The sequence below is a fragment of the Megachile rotundata genome, chromosome 1 (genome assembly GCF_050947335.1).
Source record: "Megachile rotundata isolate GNS110a chromosome 1, iyMegRotu1, whole genome shotgun sequence".
Classification (NCBI taxonomy): domain Eukaryota; kingdom Metazoa; phylum Arthropoda; class Insecta; order Hymenoptera; family Megachilidae; genus Megachile; species Megachile rotundata.
In genome coordinates, this window is record NC_134983.1 from 15,207,304 (window position 1) to 15,224,800 (window position 17,497).

General features: G+C 39.2%; 2 protein-coding genes and 1 long non-coding RNA gene across 6 annotated transcripts in view; 1 reads left to right on the forward strand and 2 right to left on the reverse strand.

The window, feature by feature from the left end:
• The window catches only part of LOC143265079 (disks large 1 tumor suppressor protein-like), a 210,582-nt gene that overhangs the window by 14,342 nt on the left and 178,743 nt on the right, over positions 1-17,497 (reverse strand). The window lies entirely within an intron of this gene.
• LOC143265080 (uncharacterized) lies at positions 5,407-8,521 on the reverse strand. Of its 2 annotated transcripts, none has more exons than XR_013039234.1 (3): positions 8,244-8,521; positions 5,751-5,960; positions 5,407-5,684 (listed from the first exon to the last, which is right to left on the reverse strand). It is a non-coding gene; the product is annotated as an uncharacterized LOC143265080 (long non-coding RNA). The 2 variants fall into 2 exon arrangements; XR_013039233.1 differs by having other exon boundaries at positions 5,751-5,915; positions 8,156-8,518.
• LOC143265078 (uncharacterized) lies at positions 8,610-11,955 on the forward strand. Of its 3 annotated transcripts, none has more exons than XM_076535119.1 (4): positions 8,610-9,520; positions 9,657-9,671; positions 9,735-9,890; positions 11,148-11,955. In XM_076535119.1, exons 1-4 carry the CDS (start codon positions 9,467-9,469, stop codon positions 11,556-11,558), a joined length of 636 nt encoding a protein of 211 aa, XP_076391234.1. In that variant the 5' UTR covers positions 8,610-9,466; the 3' UTR covers positions 11,559-11,955. The 3 variants fall into 3 exon arrangements, with proteins under 3 accessions (XP_076391234.1, XP_076391239.1, XP_076391230.1); XM_076535124.1 differs by having other exon boundaries at positions 9,738-9,890; XM_076535115.1 differs by having other exon boundaries at positions 8,615-9,520; positions 9,657-9,890.

A 17,497-nucleotide genomic window follows, 5' to 3' on the forward strand; every position in this document is an offset into this window, starting at 1 on the left:
CACATCCCAAATCTCCCAAATCCTACACCTTCCAAATCCCACACATCCCAAATCCCACACATCCCAAATCCCAAATCTCCCAAATCCCAAATCTCCCAAATCCCAAATCTCCCAAATCTCCCGAATCCCAAATCTCCCGAATCCCAAATCTCCCAAATCCCAAATCTCCCAAATCCCAAATCTCCCAAATCCCAAATCTCCCAAATCCCAAATCTCCCAAATCCCAAATCTCCCAAACCCCAAATCTCCCAAACCCCAAATCTCCCAAACCCCAAATCTCCCAAACCCCAAATCTCCCAAACCCCAAATCTCCCAAACCCCAAATCTCCCTAATCCCAAATTCCCTTCCAAGAATCTCCGAACGTCGATGACCTCCCTGCCCAACATCAAAATTTTTCCTACCGTCTCAAAACTTGCTGTCCAAACTCTCCACTGTCCCTAAACGACACTGCACGTTGCGACAACGATGTAACAAGACCTTGACACGTTACACCGACAAAATTTTCGAAAATTGCTACAATTTTCCGTGCTAGCCAAATATGTATGACGCCAAGTCGTGGCAGGGTTTTCACGACCGCGGTCGAAACTCGCAACGTTTGCGGTTCACCGACCATCCAACGTGGTCCGAGAAAACAGCAAGCTCTAAGAGCAGAAGGAAACGCTAGCCAGAAACCGGCGAAAAGGGGTGGGATAGTTGGATAGCGAGGGTTACATGCAATCTCACGGCTGATTGCGCAGGTTTTACAAGTTCATCCGATATCGCGCAGTCACGATACCATGCAAACGGACAGAAACTGCATGGTTCTCGTTGTTCGTCCTTGTTCGCGTTGGACAGACCGACAGAAGGAACAGGGGCAAACAGGAAGCGAAAGAAAAACGGGGCCACTGCGAAATCGATAACCGAAGCTGCTTCGTGAAGTTATCGTTATTGCACGGTGTACCGTGAAAATTTCGCTGGCCAACGAACGATCGCCTCGGTTCTGATCGACTGACGAAAATTTCATTTCGATTTCCGCTTCGTTGCTAATCCCGTTTTTCAATGCACTCGAACAGAGAAATTCATATGGACTCGGGCGGCTTTAACCGGGCTCGTTAATTAACTGTGTTTTTCGCTACACTCCTTTTAGCGCTTTCATTAAAATCGAAACTTACTCTGCAAGTATTGGTGCCACCGTTCGACGCTCTTTTCCTGAAATTATTTTAGGCTTTTTTCCTTTTGAATACTTACGATAATTTTTGGTCTATTTCGTTTCATTATGAACACATTTTAGATATGTAGAATAATTTTAATAGTCGGTACGTTTCATGAAGTTTATTTAACAAAATATGATTAACTCAAATTAACTCTAAGCAACATTAATAGAATCTCAATATTATACAGATTACAAATATCACACGTCTTTCTCTCTCAATTTCTTACAAAGCAATGAGCTCTTCGCTTTGCTCCGAAAACATTTGATCAACCACAAAGACATTCTTTTAGCAATCTTCATTACATGGAAACTTCATTCAAACCAGGCGCAAGCTTCATTCATATCATGCGCCCATGTCACTCGTACAATTACAAAGTACACACACACACACCACAGATAATATATTCGATTTTCTAATATGTCACTGTATCTCGATGATTTAACATGAGGGTATTTTAGAGTCCTATTAAATATTACAGTGGAATTGCTATCGCCTCAAGTTAGTAACATAGTACGAGATACCGGAAGTTAAAGCTGTCGGTGGAACACGTGACCGTCGAAACGTGCCAACACTGTGTTTCTCAATTATTTCGAACAAAGAGACCGTACACGTTCGACGAACCGTGTAAACGTCCTGTTTCAAGCGTCTACACCTTGTGTACTTTGTTTTTTGCATAGCAAACAGGGAGCTCAGAATGTACAGTCAGTCTGGACTTTCAATCGAATTCAAACTACTGAACCTGATGCACCCTCGTATCAATTCTATTTTACCGGCTACTTGCAAATTGTATTCGTACAATAAAGTCTTGATACGAGCGAAAATTTGCACGGAATAAAAGTTCAAAGCTTCTATCGATATGCTATCAAGACTTCTCGTTAAAAGATGCCGAAAATTGGCGATATCAGTTTTCGAGAACGCGTTCAAAGTTTAAACTCGGAGCGTTTGGAGGTACACGCGTTAAAAATTATAAGAGGAAGCGTTGGAGAGGAGGACACGCTCCAGGGGAATAATACCGAGGGATATTCCGGCCGTGAGCTCGGAAAAATTAAAGCAACGACCGAACAAGGGATCAGAGAGCAGAAATATCCGTAGATCCGGCCAGGCTACCGAAAAGTTTGCGGTAATATGATAGGAAAGTTTCCTTCGTTGGCTTCATCGTGCTTTTAAGCGTCAGCTGTTTCACGATCCCATAGCGGCGAAATATCGTACTCTTCGGGACAACGTTATAATCGCTACGCAGAAAATCTAGCGAACCAACGGTGTACGAATACCGTACTTGTGTACATCATAAGCTATTTGTGCGAAGGAACCCTTAAGATTGCAGAAGCTGCAGCGGTTAATCGGCTAGCTTCGGAAGCACTCGGTTTAGGTCGGAGAAATAGCGCTGTTCCTTTTACGTATATTGTGTTAGAGATAGGTTGAAATGTTTTTAAGCAAATGGATTTCTAAGTACTAAGGATATTTTATTAAATGTTCATACGATATTGTTGAAAAGAAGCTTTGCAGTATTTGTTAAATTTGGTAATATTATATAAAGTACGCGATGTACAGAATTTCTTATATACAGGGTGTCTCATAATTATTGTAGTTTCTTAAGGAATTAACGTTTTTCAAGTTTTCTTTCTTCTGTTTTATAATTTAAGATGGGAGTCTCCTATGCATAGATATGTTTTTTTCATAATAAACTGTAGTTTCGCTCGTATTTTAATATTTTAGGCACATAAGTCTATGATAGTAGGTTTTGGCGATCAGTGTCACGTGATTATCCGAACAGCACCGAAGAGGAACGAAGTTGCTCGATGTATCGTAGCTTCATTGTCATCCCACTTTTTACTTTGTTTATATACGAAATAAATAAATACGTAATATATTAACTCAGTTATCCGCAATAACTTTTTTTACCAATCTAATCGGAAACAATTCTAAAAATCAACACGAAATTCATACAAGCAAACTCATAACCTCACATTGCCTACAATCGACTGAAATTGTCACATTGTATACAAATGAATCCGCATGGTGGCATAAAATTTGTCTCAAAAAAGAATGCATAATTAAAACCTCTATCATAGTGTGTCGCAATGAATACGCAAAAATTAAAAAGTTCTGTTTCGATATTTCCGTTCCAATTCATGTTGTCAATATTGTACGATTGGAACACGAAACGAATGCCAGCTGCTGTACCAATTAATAATAAACGAATATAATAATTTTAAGAGTCCTAACCATCTATATTCCCAAATTTTCCAACTACCTAATTCTAAGTTTCTAAGCTTTCAAGTTTCCAAATTTTCAAACTTGTAAGGTCATAAATTTGCAAAGCTCTAAATCCTCAAACACTTTCCAAATCACCTAATCACATACGATTAAAAAAGTTCCCACGAGGATTTTCGCGATGCGCTGTTCCGAGGGCGCGATAATGTACGTAAGCCTTAAAGGTTATCGGAAAATTGAACAGAGAGTGATTGCGAAGGGAACAGCGGCGAAGTAAGCGTATTAAGGGTGGAAAATAAGCTTTAAATCCGTTCACAAGTCGCTTACGGTAATTTCCGGTTGAGCCCCGACAGAGTCTGTCACGAGCGAGCCAGAGAATACGCCAAGTCGAAAAGCAGGAAGGAAGGAAGGCCTGGACACGACAGGACGTCGATTATTCTGCACACGCCTCCGCAAAAATTGAAAATCTTTTAATCGAAGAGAAAGAGGGAGGAACGTTGAAATGCAGCGAACGCTGTTCGGTCCCTTCCTTCCTTTTCATTTCACAAATTGAGATACCGTTCTACGCTCTTCCTGCTAGACCATGATCACGCTCGTCTTGGCGTGAAATCGTTGAATCCGATCGATGCCGGTGCAGACACAAGGATTTGGGGAGGTTTACCGTTTAAACGATACAACCAAGGCCGCTGACCTCTTATCTTGTTATAACGGTCGCCAGATCTTGTTATGGTAGGAGTTTTGGACCTACGGTGACCGCTAGATAATTCCTTGTCACGTAATTCCCTTTGGGGACTTATTTTGTCAGGCGAGTTCGATGCTGCTTAGAATCTTCGGAGAAAGATGAGATGATTTAGGGAGAACTTTTGGTGATACAGGAAAGTGCAAGAAGCAGTTGCATTTGGAAACTTGAGCTTGGGAAAATTTAGTTTCAAACGCTGGAAATTTAGGGGTTTCGAGATTCGACAATTTGGGAATTTGGGAATTTAGGAATTTGCAAATGAGGGAAGTGGAAAATTGAAAATTTGGAAGCTTAGAAATTTGCAAATGAGGGAAGTGGAAAATTTGGAAATTTGGAAGCTTAGAAATTTGCAAATGAGGGAAGTGGAAAATTTGGAAATTTGAAAGCTTAGAAATTTGCAAATGAGGGAAGTGGAAAATTTGGAAATTTGGAAGCTTAGAAATTTGTAACTGAGGGAATTGGAAAATTTGAAAATTTGGAAGCTTAGAAATTTGTAAATGAGGGAATTGGAAAATTTGGAAATTTGAAAGCTTAGAAATTTGCAAATGAGGGAAGTGGAAAATTTGGAAATTTGGAAGCTTAGAAATTTGCAAATGAGGGAAGTGGAAAATTTGGAAATTTGGAAGCTTAGAAATTTGCAAATGAGGGAATTGGAAAATTTGGAAATTTGGAAGCTTAGAAATTTGCAAATGGGTGAATTGGAAAATTGGGAAATTTGTAATCTTCCAAATTTACAAACTAGGGAATTGGAAACTTCGGAAATTTGTAGCCTTCCAAATTTGCAAATTAGGGAATTGGAAAATTTTGAAATTTGTAACACAATTTGTAACTCAAACACAATTTCCTCTCGAATTTTTGAAAAAGATATTTTCCATACACGTCTGAACAATTACACGGCAGAAGTATTGAATGATGCATTCATCCTGATGCGAACAAGCGCGTGGAACAATTCGACAACGTTGTACCATACAATTTCGAATGAAATTAAATCAGAACAAACCAAGCATGGATAAAGAGTTGAAATTGAAACTGTTCAAAAAGCTGTTACTATCCAATTAACTACTCCCCTATGGGCAACGTAAACGCACATTGTTAAAAATGGTTTATTACGAAAACCGCAGCATACAGCTGCCCATCAGGAGCGCTAGATTGAAATCTGATCAAAATGAAACATTTGTATAGACTAAGCAAAAACTTTTTTTCCAATTAAATTTACTGAAAAATTGCTGTACAAATTTGATCTAACTTCGAAACTCGATTTGAAAATTAATAGGTACATGTATAACAAATTTGCGATACATAACAAATTATGTTTGTTTAAACTGTAGCTTCATGAAATGTATATTAAATGTAAACGTGAATTTGATAGAAAACCAGCTGTTTTTAATATCGGTGAACTGCTGAGGTTTTGACTGGTTCGCAGCGTAGACAATATTTCAAGCGGATCATGTAAAGGGTCTTAACGTGCACGCTGAGATAATCGTTGAAATGGTCATACGAGAGATGCTGAGCAAACCGGACGGTTACCTGGGATTCCCTAGGGGAAAAAAGCAGGTGATTATTGTGGAACGTACGGCCGGATTCTGCTGATCGGATTAATTACAAGAAAGCTTGCGCTGGTCAAAGTTTGCGGATTTAACGACTCGCTGTTTTAAGCACATTTGCGTCCAATCCTTGAATGCATATGTTGGCCAACGTTTATGTGCGACTGCGTTCCGAGGATTAAATGCCGCTGGATTCGCGTTTTCTAGTGCATGATTTTGGGTATCTGGAGGTGAGAGGCTCTTATATTTGGATGTTGGGGAATTTGGTACTTTTGAAGGTTTAGGAAATTTGGAGGTACGAGGGTTTAACTCAGGAAGTGGGAATTTTGGAATTTGGAAATTGGGAATAATTATTTCATTTCTTATTCTGCAGATTTCTAGAATGCTAAGTTCACAAGATCTTTAAATTTCTAAATTCCTAAATTTTTAGATTTCTACATTCTCATATTCCCATATATCCACATTCACACATATCCACATTCCCACATATCCACATTCCCACATTTTCACATTTCCACATATCCACATTCCCACATATCCACATTTCCACATATCCACATTCCCACATATCCACATTCCCACATATCCACACTCCCACGTATCCACATTCCCCCATATCCACACTCCCACGTATTCACATTCCCACATTCCCATATTCCCACATATCCACATATCCACTTTGGCGGTTCGTTTAGCTAAGGTAGGGAGCTAGGAAAAGTAAAGGAGAGGGAGAACGTTTCGTCCGGGACCTGTTAGTGGATTCATCAGTAAGGCGGTCTAGCAGGCCCTTGCCTTAGACGCGATGATGTAAGGGAGGGATGGACAGGAACTATATATATGAATAGGAAGGCTCTTTGAGTACTAGCGAGAAAGTCTAAGTCTCGAGATTCTATGCGCCGTCTAGTGGCGATGAGCGTGGGAGTGAAACGCCACTTCCACATTCCCACATATCCACATTCCAACATTCCAACATCTCCACATTCCAACATTCTCATATTCCCACATTCCCACCTTTCTACATTCCCACCTTCCTACGTTCCCACATTCCTGCATTCCCAACTCCCTAAATACTCAAAATCGTTAAATTTTCACATCTCCAAATTTGCACCATACAAATCCCAAATTTACCACAAATTCCCCCCGAACTCGAATTATTACCTTAACTATTAAATTTACCAAATACTCACAGAAGATAAGCTGTACAAATTATTAGGTAATAATACTAGGTATATAATATTATAAATGTACACTGATAATTTAGACATCACGTTTACCTCCGTAAATGATATTGATATTAGTTTAATCTCAATTAGCGACTCGATGCTGCGAGGAAGTTCGGCAAAGTTACTGATTAATCGATCAATCAATAGGCCGTCATGTTCAACACAGAAGTAAGACGACCCACGATAGTGATAAACCTGTACGCAAGGAGATTGATCCTGCAAGATAGAATATCGCAACGAATTAGCGCTCTGCCCAGATTCGACGATAATATAGAGGCTATTTGCAATAGAGTGATTTTGTACTATATGGAAATTTGTGGCGCTTTAGTGGAGAACGAATCAGTGACGAAGGTTGTCAATGATGGAGGAAATATTCGAGGATGCATGCAATTAATAATTGGAAATTTTTTAGTTTGGGATTCTAGAAAGTGGAAGTCTGGAAATTGGGATTTGGAGAATTTAGATATTTGGAAGCTTAGGAGTTGGCAAATTAGGGAATTGGAAGCTTTGGAAAATTGAATGCAAGATTATACATAAAATTAGTAGAAAATAATTGAGGGTTATATATAACATTAAATAATTCTAATTATTCCAAAATTCCAAAATTCCCAAATTCCCAAATTCTTAAAATTCCAAAATTCCCAAATTCCTAAATTCCTAAATTCCTAAATTCCTAAATTCCTAAATTCCTAAATTCCTAAATTCCTAAATACCTAAATTCCCCAAATTCCTCAAATTCCCCAAGTTCTTCAAATTCCAAAATTCCAAAATTCCCAAATTCCCCAAATTTCCCAAATTCTTAAAATTCCCAAATTCCCAAATTCCTAAATTCCTAAATTCCTAAATACCTAAATTCCCCAAATTCCTCAAATTCCCCAAGTTCTTCAAATTCCAAAATTCCAAAATTCCCAAATTCCCAAATTCTTAAAATTCCAAAATTCCCAAATTCCTAAATTCCTAAATTCCTAAATTCCTAAATACCTAAATTCCCCAAATTCCTCAAATTCCCTAAGTTCTTCAAATTCCAAAATTCCAAAATTCCCAAATTCCTAAATTCCCAAATTCCTAAATTCCCAAATTCCCAAGTTCCTAAATTCCCAAGTTCCCCAATTTTCAAATTTCCCTTTCCTCAAATTTCTAAATCTTGTAATCCTAAAATCCAAAAATTAGCAAATCCCTAAATTCCCAAATATTCTATACAAGACACACATAAAATTAAATAATAAAAATAAATTTCCTACGTCTTCGAAACACGACGCGTTTTATATCCACGTTTCAGTTCCAATTTTCTCCGCGACTGTTTTATATCCAAGAATCTTTCAAGGATACATAATCCCTCTTCACGAAATCTTCTATAACCTGGTTGCGGTCCAGTCACAAGCACTTTAATGTATTGTCTTCTGAATTGTTAACCGCGGCAACTTCACCCGCAGATGCCACCCTCGAGCGTAGAATTTGAACAGTTACATATTTTCTACCCTGCTGCTTTGTAACGAGATAACAAACAGCAAAAATGTAGTAATTCTTTGCGTCCGTTGCTACTTTTTTCAAAGTGTCGCTTTGAAGAAATGCCGCTAGTATTGTAAATCATTCTTCTGCTTGAAATTAAATTGCTTGTAGATAACAGGGGATCGATACTCTAATCGAATCGATATTGGTTTTTCGATACTGGAAATTGCGCTGAAAATTTCATTGCATGTACGATTCGGGGCAAGTTCGTTTCAATTGAAAATTGGACTCAATTTTATTCGTACTGGAGGACTTTTATAATTGTAGAGATTCAGGTTTTTAGATTTTTAGATTTTTAGGTTTAGGAATTTCAATTTTTCAAATCACAAAATTTTCTAATTGTTAGATTTTCAAATTCTCAAATTGTCGGGTTTCAAATTTTCCCAATTTTCAAATTATCAGATTTCTAAATTCCAAAATTCCCAGAATCTCAAATTCCCAAATTCTCCGAATTCCAAACTCTCCAAATTCCAAATCCATCAAATTCCAAATTCTCCAAATTCCAAACTCTCCAAATTCCAAATTCTCCAAATTTCAAATTCTCCAAATTCCAAACTCTCCAAATTCCAAACTCTTCAAATTCCAAATTCTGCAAATTCTCCAAATTCCAAAATTCCTAATTCCCCAAATTCCCCAAATTTCCAAATTCCCCTTCTCTAAATTTCTAAATCTTGTAATCCAAAAATCGAAGAATTCCCAAATTCTTAAATCCAAAATATCCAAATACCCAAATTCTTAAATCTAAAATATCCAAATTCGCATAAAAGTGAACCTAAAAAATTACAATTGTCAAAACCTGAAAACTTCGTGTCACCCCAACTGTCTTTCCGCCCATCAAATTCAAAAACTCAATAATAATTAATTTTTGCAAAGAATGTGACGCGTACAAAAAATCCTACCCTCCATTATAAAGATATTAAACATTTTTTCACCGTCTCGCAACATGCAATTAAGGAAAATTAACCGTGCGTCAAAATAAATCAGAAACTAACCTGACGAGCTTCCATAACCTGACGTGTACTAAAAAACCGTCGTACATTATTATGTTTCAACTTCCTCGATCGAATCACGCCTTCAATATCGCCGGAAACGCGCGGGTAAGTGCGAGTTGCAAAGTACTGCAGCTGGCTGGAAAAATACGGTAACGTTGTTGGATTCGGTCTAAACGATAATGGCGCGAGGATCCAGTTTTTAGAAAGATTAGAGGTGTAATTGTAATGCTCCTCGCCGAAGGTGGCCGCTCACTTTGTAAGGAACAAAAGCACAGAGGATCTGAGGGAAGCTTTTGCTAAGGCGTTCGCTTATATCCAGCAGAGAACGAAAATGGACATCGGGAAGAAAATGAAAGAGCTCACCGACCTGTTTTCGAAAACCGGCAAAGAACTGGCCGAGATGGTGAAACAGAACCAGGCATTCATATCTGAGGAGATACGAAAGGCCGAGAAAACTGTTCGCGAAGCTACCGAGGTATTTTTCCGATACTGTGGACATTAGGTTCGTTCGTTTTAATGACACGTCGTTGAACACAGTAGTAGACTACGTTACGACAGATAAATTTGGGTTGTTTAAAAAGGAAATTAGCGGTGGAATGTTTGTGGAAAGTTAGACTTGAATTAAGATGAAATAGTGAGAGGTGGATAGTTGTTATAAGGACAGTATGATATTTTTGCAATGTAACGAGAGGTTCGTCGTGATGAAGTGAATTCATAGTTGGATGTTTAATGATTCCACAATTCGATGTCTTTAGGTAGCAGTATACCTGGATCTCAATACCCCTAGATCCTAGAGCTTGATTCTGATATCCCTAGATTAGTATAGTCTTATGTAACAATATCTCTAGATTCTCATTTATCTAAGTTTGAATACACAAATCCAAATATCTGTAGACCTATGTTCCTGTGTTCCAGTGATCTTGAATGCATGAATATCTCTAGATGCCAATATCCCCAGATTCCAATATCCCTAGATTCCAATATCTTCCAAATCCCAAATCTCCCAAATCCCACACATCCCAAATTCCACACATCCCCAATCCCACACGTCCCAAATCCCACACATTCCAAATCCCACACATCCCAAATGCCACACATCCCGAATCCCACACATCCCAAATCCCACACATCCCAAATCCCACACATTCCAAATCCCACACATCCCAAATCCCACACATCCCAAATCCCAAATCTCCCAAATCCCACACATCCCGAATCCCACACATCCCGAATCCCACACATCCCAAATCCCACACATTCCAAATCCCACACATTCCAAATCCCACACATCCCAAATCCCAAATCTCCCAAATCCCACACATCCCGAATCCCACACATCCCGAATCCTACAAATCTCACATCCCACAAATCTCAAATCCCACACATCCCAAATCCCAAATCTCCCAAATCCCAATATTCCTAGCATCCCCACATCGAAAAGTCTCTACCCAACATCCGAAATTCCTGAAATCCCCATTCTCTCAATTGCCATACGCCCTACATTCGTCCATAGCGGTACAAAACGAAATTGCATTTGCAACGATGGATCCGAAAATTCCTCGCACACGATCCGCTGATACGGTCTTATGAAAATTTCATGTTTTCATCGCGTTTCACTTTTTCATCAAAAATTTCACCGGGTGTTTGCAATAAGAGCGATGCACCGCCAGGTCGGTGAACGACGTCAACTTTAAAGTGACAGTCGACGCGTGAACAAAGTAAATTATTTCAGGAATGCTCGAAGAAGCACATGGACCGTCTACGGGCCGTCAAAGACACGTACTCGCAGAGAATAAAAGTTTGCGACGAGAAGGCCGCGGAGGGTCTTCGCCTGGCCAAGATGAAATACGAGAGCCAGATCGAAACGGCGGAAGGGCTACGTGGCAAGGTGAAACAAATCCTAAAGGAGTGCTTGGACCAGGAGGATTTCGTCAAATGCCTCGCCAGCAAAACAAAGGAGTCCGCCAGGGACCGGAAGGAAATCGTCGGAAGGTTGTCGGAAACGGTGAAAAATGCGGAAGTCTCGATCGCGGACCACTTGAAACAGGCGGTCAAATGCCACGCGGAAGCTAAAGCGGAATCTCTCAAGAGTCTGGCGGAAATTTTGAAGGACATCAAGGACTGCATCACGGAAAAGAAATAACTATCTTCTTTATTCGAACGACATATCTTACAACACTTGTCAAGTACCCGTTTATTCTCCCCTTTTGGAATTTTGTATCTTCACTATTTTTTCTTTACGATTTTCTTTTCGAATTTTATATAATTCTTTTATACTCTTTTAGGTTATTAAAACTATTGTTTTAGATTCCCATTTTGTATACTGCACAATTTGTAAGAACGAAGACGTAAGATCGTTAACATTTGTACTGTAATTAAATTCATCATTAAATTTATACAATTTGATTTTTAATTAATTTTAGCCATTATTTTGATGACACTTTTCCATATCTCGTAACATTTGTATAATACCATTTATAACCAAATAAGCCTGGTAATCATGAAACGGAAATAAATGTCACATGTCACCCAGATAAAAACGAAATAATGTATTTAAGATATAAATGAACACTAGAGATACGATAGAAATAAGAACTACCGACCTGTCGCTCAAATAATCGAACTCGTAGCTAAAAACAGCTTCGATTGGTGTTGAGAAGACAGGGAGATAAATGACATTACCACCGGTTAACTTTTTCCGCAGGGGTCAGTCGCTTATGATCATTTTCTATTACACTATTTGTTAGCTACAAGAAGACGATAAAAAGGATACCCATTTATTTCAACGATTCCGTTTTTATCTCTTTCGCTTCCATTACGGTACCCTGCCTTATTTTTCAAGTGTCATAAAATGAAAGCGTGGGCAAATCAAGCGAATAAAACGGATATTGGGATTTAAGGATGTTTATCTGTTGACATAGGTACATTAGCTGTGATTATATTCAAATATAGGAAATTTGAATTTAGGAACATTAAATTCAAGGGACCAAATTCTGATCAAAGGACGAAGATGTCCAAGAATGTCAGGAGAACAAAGACAATGATCAAAGAGCAAAGATGTCTAAGGATATCAGAAGAGATAGTTTCATCAAAGACTGAATCTGGGGATGTAGAAATTTATTGCCTTAAAAATCGCAAAGAATACTGGAATTTGAAAATGACGGAATCTGAAGAAGTAAGAGTATTCTTCAACCAAACCTTGACCACCCAATGTTCAAAATTCTAACCCACATACTTCTCTCAAGAGGCGAGCAGCATTAATTCTGAATCGATAGCTCATCACGACGAAATATGCAGGCTTTGTCCAAAGGACACACGCACGACATGAGGATGGAAGTTCAGCGAAGCGAAGAACAGGGGTAAACCGTGAAAGATAGTCGGCGGTAATGCTAGCGACACGAGAGAGCAATTAACGTTATAAACGACTTGATTCAAGCCTGACAGGTGTGTCTAGCGATAGTCGAGCGTGTCGTCCTGGATGTCCTACCGGTTCTATCGTCTGCTCTCCCTTTAACGAGCAACACCACGTTTCCCGACTCCATACGCCTGCACTGCCCAACGACAATTAAACGATCTGTTTACACGCTAGATCGCGGGCTGCGTTTACAACTTTGCTAAGAATTCGGCGATCGATTTAGACACGGCTTACGTTGCTTCTCTGTACGACAGAGAAGTATGAGTGCATAGCACTGTAATGTGTGACAATGTTGATATCTATGTGGGTACATTGGAGTTTCTTATGATGTTTATCTTGTACCAAAGATATGATACATGTACTCTAACTTTGATAATTTGCTTTTTTAGAAAAGTCATACAATATGTAATTACCAAATGTTTCCACTATCAAACTGTTAGTGTTAGTTTGATATCTAATCATGTCATGTTTACATTGGAATATCATGTTTACTATTAGTGTTAGTGTAAAGAGGTTCTCCCATGGTGCCTAATCTACTTGACGTTACCTTCTATTCACATGTAATGTACCTTTGTGAAATCTATTAATACCCTTACAAAACCTGGTGAAGCCTAAAAAGTGTGAATCAAGATATACGAAAAGCATCCTTCAATTGAAACGACGAGGCAGTGAATCAGAAGAGGAAGCCACTATGTAATCTATGATGATACGCGGAAGTCACTATAGTGTCGTACAGGGAGATGCTATCCCCGGAAGCCACTATAGCGGCGCAACGTGCTTAACAGGTTAATCGGCTCTAAAGCCGCCATTTGATCGAACGAGATCGCGTCCGATGGTTTTTCGCGATCACGCGACAAATGAATAACCCACTGAGTGAGCTTTTGCATATTCACGCGGCATTTTCAACGACCGCCGGTAATATATCTTGTTAGAGCCTGCTACCGGCTGAATTTATGACGCGGTCACGAATCATCTGTTCGTTTTACGAACCGGAGAAAACTGCACCGCTATGACGGAAGGATTTTCAACGGGAGATTTATTCGCACGCGTTTTACGGATCCGCTTCTGTTTGTTCCTGCTGACAAATCAGCCTTCGGGGAATCAGCCTCGTAATTGATTACCGGAATTTTAGGTTGCGATGCAACTTTTCAAGCGGGGGAATCTTTCGACGCTTTTATTTTGGGAAAACTTGAAGAGGTATTGAATGCAAGTTCGGTATCTTCAGGGAATTTATGAAGAGCTTAAGAAAGTCTATGTAGAACCTGGAGAGTGTTTAGCGAAAAGTGCACGAAGAACTTAAGTAGAATCAGGGAAGACTATCGGTATACAGAATATACCTTAGGGAAAATCGGTAAGAAGCATAAGTCTTTGGGATTGAGAAAATTGAATTTGGGGATTTGGGGGATCGAAGGAAGATATCGAAGCTGGGAATTTTTCAAATTTGAGATTCTGAAAATTTCATGACCCAAGGATTCGAGATTTGAACGTTAAAATGTATAGACGTGAATTTAGAGATTCGCAGATTAATGGGCTTATCTGAAAATTGTTGAATAAATGAACTCGAGAATTTACGAAAGTTAGATAGACTTCAGATCAATGTACATATGCAAATGCAACTAAATGCGAGACAATCAAAACCAGCGTGAACTAATCATAAATTCATAAATAGATTACCACAGCTATCTCGTGGGCTTATACACTGCTCAAAAGAAATATGGCATAGAAAAAATTTAGGCAAAAATTGGCCAAATTTGACTGATGATAACTCCGTGAAAAATCATCGCAAAGTTATGCTCTTTTTTTTAAATTAAAGCTTGAGATCTCTACTTTAAGACCCTGTAGTTTGATTTTAGATTTGATGCATCCCTACCACAATAACACCGTAAATGTGAGGTCATGTTTGCAATATTGAAAATTACAAAGTTTGACGAAATGCATGGACTTGCCACATTTTTTTGGGGCGATACTGTTTACAGTAGCATAAATTACAAACCTTTATCTTTAATTTCCAGTATGTGAAAAACCGCTACCATTTTTTTCTGCAAAGATACAGAACTTTAAAGAAACCCTTGCATTTATGGCATATACCGCCGCCATTAGCATTACCCGATGTGCAGGTCGGAGAGGTTGCTGGACAGATTTTGCACATTATATGGCTCTGACAGGAGCCTTTTCTGTGTGTATTTGTGTGTGAGAATCTGTGTGTGTGTATGAATTATCGTCGAGAAGCCTCGTTGAGAATCATTCTCGAATTTTGCAGTCCCAATTCAATTTGATTGCTTCCATATTCTGCAGTAAGTCCAAATTTGAACCCTATAGAAATTTAACAAGACAACCTACCAATCTGTAAGATCTATCGCAAGTCTTAACTGAAATTTGGAATGACATTCCACAGGAAGAAATTAGGGCTTGCATTAACATGAGTAATCGACTGCAAGGGATAATTCAACAACGCGGTGGAAACACGCGTTATTAGAATTCAAACATACAGACACACAGATACTCACACACAAATACACACAAAAAAAGGCTCTTGTCAGAGGCATATGATGCGCAAAATCTGTCCAGCAACCTCTCCGAGGTGCATATCAGGTAATGCTAATGCCGGCGGTATATGCCATAAATGCAAGGGTTTCTTTAAAGTTCTGTATCTTTGCAGACAAAAATGGTAGCGGTTTTTCACATACTGGAAATTAAAGATAAAGGTTTGTCCTTTATGCTGCTGTAAACAGTATCGCCCCAAAAAAATGTGGCAAGTCCATGCATTTCGTCAAACTTTGTAATTTTCAATATTGCAAACATGACCTCACATTTACGGTGTTATTGTGGTAGGGATGCATCAAATCTAAAATCAAACTACAGGGTCTTAAAGTAGAGATCTCAAGCTTTAATTTAAAAAAAAGAGCATAACTTTGCGATGATTTTTCACGGAGTTATCATCAGTCAAATTTGGCCAATTTTTGCCTAAATTTTTTCTATGCCATATTTCTTTTGAGCAGTGTATTTTCTATCCCAGAATATAGTATTGCCACTCCCATGAATTTAATATGTTATTCCCATTTCGAATATATTACTCCCATAACAACGTTCGATCATGCAAGAGGTTCGCAGTCGAACCCTTAATAAGTTGAACGAAGTCCCCTAAACAGCAACCGATCACCGCTAAACAAGTACCTAGATCTGCACCGATTCTTTGTCTAAAATTAAGGACGAAGGACGCAGATTCAATCTATCCTGTGTTATCCAACCTGAAGTTCCCGCCAGCGTCATTTGCGCGTACACGCGATAACGATAACAATGTTCGAGGCTTCGTTGTCGCGTAAATGCGAGCACAGCTTGCGAACAGCATGGTTTACGGAACAATACGAGTTCGTTTCGACGGTGTATCGAACAAAGCATCCGTGTGACCCCGTTCTAAAATCATCTCACGTTGTTCGAGCCTTTTTCAGTCGTCGATCGCCGATAGCGCGATTTTCAGTCAGACAACCGACAAGAACGAACCCTTGTTAATTGAGCCGATTAACATTTCTTTCTTTTTTTTTCTCCAACGATCGATCGAGAGTAGTCGAGGAACAATGGCCCGGCAACTGGCGAGCACGTCGATATTTTTCGGTACGATTCACTGGCGAGAATTAACCGGATCATAAAAGGTCTTTCACTCGGTCAGTGTAAATGAATATTAATCATCGACGGTGTTGCACGCTGGAGAGGGAAACAAAGGAGCGGCGGGTCCGTCGTGAATGCATAATTATCGATTAACCCGGACCCGATAACTCTCTCGGAATCAGGAAACGATTATTAATTTTGATAACGTCACGAGCATCGAATACTGCAATCGTTCGGTGATAGGAGACGCTTTCGAATATTTTTTCAGCTTTCTGGGTTCGAAATCAGGAATGAGTTCAACGATTTTTGCCGACAGCAAATATAATTCTTTTAGGACAATTGTTGTTATCGTTTGTAAACGTTACTGTTCCTAATTATAACATACATAGATTGCATTATACATGTATAGATTACTTCATGTATCTTCACGTATATATCCTTGTACTTCAATTTAAGAATTTGCAAATATTTTTATATTTAATCTGAAAACGCACCTCCCATCCAGCACATTTAAACCTATTCGAGGGGGGCCAGTTTCCGCTTAATAAATGTAAGCACGCCAAGAGAGGAGGAAACCGCGCAGAAAGGATAACACTGCGAGATATTTAATTGATTTAGGCGTCGGAAGGCAGCCGAGGACTTTCCCGCAGGACGTCCAGAATGCGACCACCGATTGGAATTCCGAGAACACCTAGCGAGATGGCTTGCGGTCGCACAGAATCGTTCGAAGGATATCGGCATTCGGCCACACCTGCCACGAAAGGCTCGACTGCTTCTCGAAATGAGCAAACTTCTGATCCCCTTGATCTTCCACCTATTCTACATTCAGAACTTGCCAAAAATTTCAAACTAACCGCGCTACCGATCTATGCATTGCTTGAAAATTCAATATTCGCAAGTTTCTTCGTCCAAGAAAGTAACTGGCATTCATTGTTCTTAACTAAGGTGGACAATGCTGCTGCAGATGCTGATGATAAAGACAGTAGCAAAAATGCTGCTGCTGTTCATGATGATGATAATGATAATCATAAAATTGCTGCAGACAGTGCTGCTGCTGATGC

Bases quoted from the DNA above. Each gene is read 5' to 3' on its own strand.
- LOC143265078 (XM_076535115.1), top strand. From the start codon at position 9,467: ATGTTTCAACTTCCTCGATCGAATCACGCCTTCAATATCGCCGGAAAC. The intron at 9,521-9,656 runs GTAAGTGCGAGT...TCCTCGCCGAAG, and splicing joins ATATCGCCGGAAACGCGCGG to GTGGCCGCTCACTTTGTAAG. The intron at 9,891-11,147 runs GTATTTTTCCGA...AAATTATTTCAG, and splicing joins CTGTTCGCGAAGCTACCGAG to GAATGCTCGAAGAAGCACAT.